This window comes from Oncorhynchus mykiss, chromosome 9 (assembly GCF_057628025.1).
Source record: "Oncorhynchus mykiss isolate SJ-2025 chromosome 9, ASM5762802v1, whole genome shotgun sequence".
Lineage (NCBI taxonomy): Eukaryota > Metazoa > Chordata > Actinopteri > Salmoniformes > Salmonidae > Oncorhynchus > Oncorhynchus mykiss.
The window spans coordinates 10,657,093-10,667,092 of record NC_143030.1 but is presented as its reverse complement, the minus strand read 5'-3'; the positions used below and the strand labels follow the sequence as shown (position 1 = coordinate 10,667,092).

Below are 10,000 nucleotides of genomic sequence, written 5' to 3'. Positions count from 1 at the left end.
ACAGGAAGGGACAGAGAGAGAGAGATAGAGAGAGAGAGAGAGAGAGAGAGAGAGACACACACACACACACACACACACAGAGCCAAAACATAATACGTGTTATTTAAAGAGGAGAGCAGTAGTTGCTCATCTCATTTAGAAAGCTACAGAGAGAAGGAGAGAGGGGGAGGGAGGGAGGTTAGGGAAGAGAGGTACCCAGAGGGATGGAGGGAGAGGGGGGAAAGAGAGCGAGAGACAGAGGAGCAACAGAGATTATGTCATCCTTTAACCCTATATACACCTCTCTCTCTCTCTCCTCTCTCTCACCTATCTCTGTCCTCTCTCTCCTCTCTCTCTCTCTCTCTCTCTGGAGGGGTGAGAGGGAAGGAGGGAAGGAGGGGTGAGAGGGATGGAGAGGTGAGGAGGGGTGAGAGGGAAGGAGAGGTGAGGAGGGGTGAAAGGGATGAGAGGGATGAGAAGAGGGTTGGAGAGGTGCAGAGGGAGAAATATGTACTGAACTTTTAACATAGACTTTGGACATTTAGCTCTCACAAAGGAGTTTTACCTTGCTGTGATTACCTTGCTATGACTACCGTGTTGTAATTACCTTGGTGTGATTACCTTGCTATGACTACCGTGTTGTAATTACCTTGGTGTGATTACCTTGGTGTGATTACCTTGCTATGACTACCGTGTTGTAATTACCTTGGTGTGATTACCTTGGTGTGATTACCTTGCTATGACTACCGTGTTGTAATTACCTTGATGTGATTACCTTGGTGTGATTACCTTGTTGTGATTACCTTGTTGTGATTACCTTGGTGTGATTACCTTGCTGTGATTACCTTGCTGTGATTACCTTGCTATGACTACCGTGTTGTAATTACCTTGGTGTGATTACCTTGGTGTGATTACCTTGCCGTGATTACCTTGATGTGATTACCTTGATGTGATTACCTTGATGTGATTACCTTGCTGTGATTACCTTGATGTGATTACCTTGGTGTGATTACCTTGATGTGATTACCTTGATGTGATTACCTTGATGTGATTACCTTGGTGTGATTACCTTGGTGTGATTACCTTGGTGTGATTACCTTGATGTGATTACCTTGCTGTGATTACCTTGCCATGATTACCTTGCTGTGATTACCTTGCTGTGATTACCTTGATGTGATTACCTTGATGTGATTACCTTGCTGTGATTACCTTGATGTGATTACCTTGGTGTGATTACCTTGGTGTGATTACCTTGATGTGATTACCTTGATGTGATTACCTTGGTGTGATTACCTTGGTGTGATTACCTTGGTGTGATTACCTTGGTGTGATTACCTTGATGTGATTACCTTGCTGTGATTACCTTGATGTGATTACCTTGGTGTGATTACCTTGGTGTGATTACCTTGATGTGATTACCTTGGTGTGATTACCTTGGTGTGATTACCTTGATGTGATTACCTTGATGTGATTACCTTGGTGTGATTACCTTGATGTGATTACCTTGGTGTGATTACCTTGATGTGATTACCTTGGTGTGATTACCTTGATGTGATTACCTTGATGTGATTACCTTGGTGTGATTACCTTGATGTGATTACCTTGGTGTGATTACCTTGATGTGATTACCTTGGTGTGATTACCTTGGTGTGATTACCTTGATGTGATTACCTTGGTGTGATTACCTTGCTGTGATTACCTTGGTGTGATTACCTTGGTGTGATTACCTTGGTGTGATTACCTTGGTGTGATTACCTTGCTGTGATTACCTTGCTGTGATTACCTTGGTGTGATTACCTTGATGTGATTACCTTGGTGTGATTACCTTGATGTGATTACCTTGGTGTGATTACCTTGGTGTGATTACCTTGGTGTGATTACCTTGCTGTGATTACCTTGGTGTGATTACCTTGCTGTGATTACCTTGGTGTGATTACCTTGGTGTGATTACCTTGCTGTCATCAAGAAGTGCAGCCTGTTGGTTGAAACTGTTTTGACTGTTTAACCTCTCCATCTCTACATCCGTCTCTCCTTCCGTCTCTCCTTCCGTCTCTCCTTCCGTCTCTCCTTCCCTCTCTCCTTCCGTCTCTCCATCCCTCTCTCTATCCGACTCTCTCTCTCTCTCTCCTTCCGTCTCTCCATCCTCCTCTCCATCCCTCTCTCCATCCCTCTCTCCTTCCGTCTCTACATCCCTCTCTCCTTCCGTCTCTCCATCCCTCTCTCCTTCCGTCTCTCCATCCCTCTCTCCATCCCTCTCTCCATCCCTCTCTCCTTCCGTCTCTCCATCCCTCTCTCCATCCTTCTCTCCATCCCTCTCTCCATCCCTCTCTCCTTCCGTCTCTCCATCCCTCTCTCCATCCTTCTCTCCATCCCTCTCTCCATCCCTCTCTCCTTCCGTCTCTCCATCCCTCTCTCCTTCCGTCTCTCCATCCGTCTTTCCATCCCTCTCTCCTTCCGTCTCTCCATCCCTCTCTCCATCCCTCTCTCCTTCCGTCTCTCCATCCGTCTCTCCATCCCTCTCTCCTTCCGTCTCTCCTTCCGTCTCTCCATCCCTCTCTCCTTCCGTCTCTCCATCTCTCTCTCCTTCCGTCTCTCTATCCCTCTCTCCTTCCGTCTCTCTATCCGTCTCTCCATCCCTCTCTCCTTCCGTCTCTCCTTCCGTCTCTCCATCCCTCTCTCCTTCCGTCTCTCCTTCCGTCTCTCCATCCTTCTCTCCTTCCGTCTCTCCATCCCTCTCTCCTTCCCTCTCTCCTTCTGTCTCTCCATCCCACTCTCCTTCCGTCTCTCCTTCCGTCTCTCCATCCCTCTCTCCTTCCATCTCTCTCCTTCCGTCTCTCCATCCCTCTCTCCTTCCGTCTCTCCATCCCTCTCTCCTTCCCTCTCTCCTTCTGTCTCTCCATCCCTCTCTCCATCCGTCTCTCCGTCCCTCCTCCAGATGCCCCAGTGGCAGAGCTCCATAACCTGTTCTGTAAGAAGCTGCAGCAGTGCTGTGTCCTCTTTGACTTCCTGGACTGTGTGGCCGACCTCAAGGGGAAGGAGATCAAACGAGCTGCGCTCAACGAGCTGGTGGAGTCTGTTGCAACCAGCAGAGGAGTTCTGATAGAGCCACTCTACCCAGAGGCTATTAAGATGGTGAGAGAGGAGAGGGGGGAGGGAGGGAGGGGAAAGAGAGGGAGGGAGAAGAGAGAGGAGAGGAGGAGAGAGAGAGGGAGGGGGAGATAGGAAGAGAGAGGAGAGGAGGGGTGAGAGAGGAGAGGAGGAGAGAGAGAGGGAGGGGAGATGGGAAGAGAGAGGAGAGGGGGAGATGAGGAGGGAAGGAGGGAGTGAACGGAGAGAGGGAGAGAGAGGAGAATAGAGGAGAGGACGAGGGAGGGAGAGAGGGGAGAGTGAGGGTGAGAGGAGAGAGATGGCGGGATGAGAGGAGGGTGGGAGAGATGGAGGGAGACCGGTCTATTAGCACACTATATTGTGAAGACGGTGCCATTTGGGACACAGCTGGATTAACATTAAATTATAAAAGAGCCAGAGTGGAGGAGAGAGAGAAAGCAGAGCGGTAGAGAGGAAATGAGAGAGAGGTAGAGGGGAAATGAGAGAGAGAGATAGCAGAGAGGTAGGATATCCTCTTATTCTTCCCCCACTTTCCCTTCCTCCTACCTGCCCCTTCCTCCTGCCTGCCCCTTCCTCCTACCTGCCCCTTCCTCCTACCTGCCCCTTCCTCCTACCTGCCCCTTCCTCCTGCCTGCCCCTTCCTCCTACCTGCCCCTTCCTCCTACCTGCCCCTTCCTCCTACATGCCCCTTCCTCCTACCTGCCCCTTCCTCCTACCTGCCCCTTCCTCCTACATGCCCCTTCCTCCTATCTGCCCCTTCCTCCTACATGCCCCTTCCTCCTACCTGCCCCTTCCTCCTACCTGCCCCTTCCTCCTACATGCCCCTGCCTCCTACCCCTTCCTCCTAAATGCCCCTTCCTCCTACATGCCCCTTCCTCCTACCTGCCCCTTCCTCCTCCTCGTTGTCTCGTCTCCTCTGCTACCCTCCCTCCCTCCCTCCCTCAGATCTCAGTGAATATCTTCAGGACGTTACCTCCCAGTGAGAACCCAGAGTTTGACCCGGAGGAGGATGAACCCACTCTAGAGGCCTCCTGGCCACACCTACAGGTACACATGCACACAAACACACACAGCACCGTTTTTCAAAGTAGACAGGAATCTCATTGTTTTTAGCAACAAAAGTGAAGCGGGCCGTCAGAGACCTAACCTGTTTGTATCTGCATTACAATTTCATCTCTACCTCTGTCTTGTGTGTGTGTGTGTTCTCAGCTGGTGTACGAGTTCTTTCTGCGTTTCCTGGAGAGCCCAGACTTTCAGCCCTCCATGGCCAAACGCTACGTCGACCAGAAGTTTGTTCTACAGGTACAAAACTGCTTCTTACATAATGTCCGTCTCTTACAATATATCTACAATATATCTACTATATATCTACTATATCTACAATATATCTACTATATGTACTATATATCTACTATATCTACAATATATCTACTATATCTACTATATATCTACTATATCTACTATATATCTACTATATCTACTATATATCTACTATATCTACTATATATCTACTATATCTACTATATATCTACTATATCTACTATATATCTACTATATCTACAATATATCTACTATATGTACTATATATCTACTATATCTACAATATATCTACTATATCTACTATATATCTACTATATCTACAATATATCTACTATATCTACTATATATCTACTATATCTACTATATATCTACTATATCTACTATATATCTACTATATCTACTATATATCTACTATATCTACTATATATCTACTATATCTACAATATATCTACTATATCTACAATATATCTACTATATGTACTATATATCTACTATATCTACAATATATCTACTATATCTACTATATATCTACTATATCTACTATATATCTACTATATCTACTATATATCTACTATATCTACTATATATCTACTATATCTACTATATATCTACTATATCTACTATATATCTACTATATCTACAATATATCTACTATATCTACAATATATCTACTATATCTACAATATATCTACTATATCTACAATATATCTACTATATATCTACTATATCTACAATATATCTACTATATCTACAATATATCTACTATATCTACAATATATCTACTATATCTACAATATATCTACTATATCTACTATATATCTACTATATCTACAATATATCTACTATATCTACAATATATCTACTATATCTACAATATATCTACTATATCTACAATATATCTACTATATCTACAATATGTCTACAATATGTCTCCAATATATCTACTATATCTACAATATATCTACTATATCTACAATATATCTACTATATCTACAATATATCTACTATATCTACAATATATCTACTATATCTACTATATATCTACTATATCTACAATATATCTACTATATCTACAATATATCTACTATATATCTACTATATCTACAATATATCTACTATATCTACAATATATCTACTATATCTACAATATATCTACTATATCTACAATATATCTACAATATATCTACTATATATCTACTATATCTACAATATATCTACAATATGTCTACAATATATCTACAATATGTCTACAATATATCTACTATATCTACAATATATCTACTATATCTACAATATATCTACTATATCTACAATATATCTACTATATCTACAATATATCTACTATATATCTACTATATCTACAATATATCTACAATATGTCTACAATATATCTACAATATATCTACAATATATCTACTATATCTACAATATATCTACTATATCTACTATATATCTACTATATCTACTATATATCTACTATATCTACTATATATCTACTATATCTACTATATATCTACTATATCTACAATATATCTACTATATCTACAATATATCTACTATATCTACAATATATCTACTATATCTACAATATATCTACTATATCTACAATATATCTACTATATCTACAATATATCTACTATATATCTACTATATCTACTATATATCTACTATATCTACTATATATCTACTATATCTACAATATATCTACTATATCTACTATATATCTACTATATCTACTATATATCTACTATATCTACAATATATCTACTATATCTACTATATATCTACTATATCTACAATATATCTACTATATCTACAATATATCTACTATATCTACTATATATCTACTATATCTACTATATATCTACTATATCTACTATATATCTACTATATCTACAATATATCTACTATATCTACAATATATCTACTATATCTACAATATATCTACTATATCTACAATATATCTACTATATATCTACTATATCTACTATATATCTACAATATATCTACAATATATCTACTATATCTACTATATATCTACTATATCTACAATATATCTACTATATCTACAATATATCTACTATATCTACAATATATCTACTATATCTACAATATATCTACTATATCTACAATATATCTACTATATCTACAATATATCTACTATATCTACAATATATCTACTATATCTACAATATATCTACTATATCTACAATATATCTACTATATCTACTATATATCTAATATATCTACAATATATCTACTATATATCTACTATATCTACAATATATCTACAATATGTCTACAATATATCTACAATATGTCTACAATATATCTACTATATCTACAATATATCTACTATATCTACAATATATCTACTATATCTACAATATATCTACTATATCTACAATATATCTACTATATATCTACTATATCTACAATATATCTACAATATGTCTACAATATATCTACAATATATCTACAATATATCTACTATATCTACAATATATCTACTATATCTACAATATATCTACAATATATCTACAATATATCTACTATATCTACAATATATCTACTATATCTACAATATATCTACTATATCTACAATATATCTACTATATCTACAATATATCTACTATATCTACAATATATCTACTATATCTACAATATATCTACTATATCTACAATATATCTACAATATGTCTCCAGTATATCTACAATATATCTACAATATGTCTACAATATATCTACAATATATCTACAATATATCTACTATATCTACAATATATCTACTATATCTACAATATATCTACTATATCTACAATATATCTACTATATCTACAATATATCTACTATATCTACAATATATCTACTATATCTACAATATATCTACAATATGTCTCCAGTATATCTACAATATATCTACTATATCTACAATATATCTACAATATATCTACAATATATCTACTATATCTACTATATATCTACTATATCTACAATATATCTAATATATCTACAATATATCTACAATATATCTACAATATATCTACTATATCTACAATATATCTACTATATCTACAATATATCTACTATATCTACAATATATCTACAATATATCTACTATATATCTAATATATCTACAATATATCTACAATATATCTACTATATCTACAATATATCTACTATATCTACAATATATCTACAATATATCTACAATATATCTACTATATCTACAATATATCTACTATATCTACAATATATCTACTATATCTACAATATATCTACTATATCTACAATATATCTACAATATGTCTCCAGTATATCTACAATATATCTACAATATGTCTACAATATATCTACAATATATCTACAATATATCTACAATATATCTACAATATCTACAATATGTCTACTATATCTACAATATATCTACTATATCTACAATATATCTACTATATATCTACAATATATCTGCAATATATCTACTATATCTACAATATATCTACAATATATCTACAATATATCTACAATATCTACAATATATCTACTATATCTACAATATATCTACTATATCTACAATATATCTACTATATCTACAATATATCTACTATATCTACAATATATCTACTATATCTACAATATATCTACTATATCTACAATATATCTACTATATCTACAATATATCTACTATATCTACAATATGTCTACAATATGTCTACTATATCTACAATATATCTACAATATGTCTCCAGTATATCTACTATATCTACAATATATCTACTATATCTACAATATATCTACAATATGTCTCCAGTATATCTACAATATATCTACAACATGTCTCCAATATATCTACTATATCTACAATATATCTACTATATCTACAATATATCTACTATATCTACAATATATCTACTATATCTACAATATGTCTACAATATGTCTCCAATATATCTACTATATCTACAATATATCTACTATATCTACAATATATCTACTATATCTACAATATATCTACTATATCTACAATATATCTACTATATCTACAATATATCTACTATATCTACAATATATCTACTATATCTACAATATATCTACTATATCTACAATATATCTACTATATCTACTATATATCTACTATATCTACAATATGTCTACAATATGTCTCCAATATATCTACTATATCTACAATATATCTACTATATCTACAATATATCTACTATATCTACAATATATCTACTATATCTACTATATCTACAATATATCTACTATATCTACAATATGTCTACAATATATCTACTATATCTACAATATGTCTACAATATATCTACAATATGTCTACAATATATCTACAATATGTCTACAATATGTCTACAATATCTACTACAGTGCCTTGCGAAAGTATTCGGCCCCCTTGAACTTTGCGACCTTTTGCCACATTTCAGGCTTCAAACATAAAGATATAAAACTGTATTTTTTTGTGAAGAATCAACAACAAGTGGGACACAATCATGAAGTGGAACGACATTTATTGGATATTTCAAACTGTTTTAACAAATCAAAAACTGAAAAATTGGGTGTGCAAAATTATTCAGCCCCCTTAAGTTAATACTTTGTAGCGCCACCTTTTGCTGCGATTACAGCTGTAAGTCGCTTGGGGTATGTCTCTATCAGTTTTGCACATCGAGAGACTGAAATTTTGTCCCATTCCTCCTTGCAAAACAGCTCGAGCTCAGTGAGGTTGGATGGAGAGCATTTGTGAACAGCAGTTTTCAGTTCTTTCCACAGATTCTCGATTGGATTCAGGTCTGGACTTTGACTTGGCCATTCTAACACCTGGATATGTTTATTTTTGAACCATTCCATTGTAGATTTTGCTTTATGTTTTGGATCATTGTCTTGTTGGAAGACAAATCTCCGTCCCAGTCTCAGGTCTTTTGCAGACTCCATCAGGTTTTCTTCCAGAATGGTCCTGTATTTGGCTCCATCCATCTTCCCATCAATTTTAACCATCTTCCCTGTCCCTGCTGAAGAAAAGCAGGCCCAAACCATGATGCTGCCACCACCATGTTTGACAGTGGGGATGGTGTGTTCAGCTGTGTTGCTTTTACGCCAAACATAACGTTTTGCATTGTTGCCAAAAAGTTCCATTTTGGTTTCATCTGACCAGAGCACCTTCTTCCACATGTTTGGTGTGTCTCCCAGGTGGCTTGTGGCAAACTTTAAACTACACTTTTTATGGATATCTTTATGAAATGGCTTTCTTCTTGCCATTCTTCCATAAAGGCCAGATTTGTGCAATATACGACTGATTGTTGTCCTATGGACAGAGTCTCCCACCTCAGCTGTAGATCTCTGCAGTTCATCCAGAGTGATCATGGGCCTCTTGGCTGCATCTCTGATCAGTCTTCTCCTTGTATGAGCTGAAAGTTTAGAGGGACGGCCAGGTCTTGGTAGATTTGCAGTGGTCTGATACTACTTCCATTTCAATATTATCGCTTGCACAGTGCTCCTTGGGATGTTTAAAGCTTGGGAAATCTTTTTGTATCCAAATCGGGCTTTAAACTTCTTCACAACAGTATCTCGGACCTGCCTG

General features: G+C 36.3%; 1 protein-coding gene across 1 annotated transcript in view; it reads left to right on the top strand.

Moving 5' to 3' along the window:
• ppp2r5b (protein phosphatase 2, regulatory subunit B', beta) overlaps positions 1-10,000 on the top strand; it is a 46,327-nt gene that overhangs the window by 10,226 nt on the left and 26,101 nt on the right. Inside the window, exons 2-4 of the mRNA XM_090183452.1 lie at positions 2,915-3,111; positions 4,033-4,134; positions 4,297-4,389. Of these exons, the coding sequence (XP_090039578.1) occupies positions 2,915-3,111; positions 4,033-4,134; positions 4,297-4,389 (392 nt within the window). The remainder of the gene's footprint in view (positions 1-2,914; positions 3,112-4,032; positions 4,135-4,296; positions 4,390-10,000) is intronic.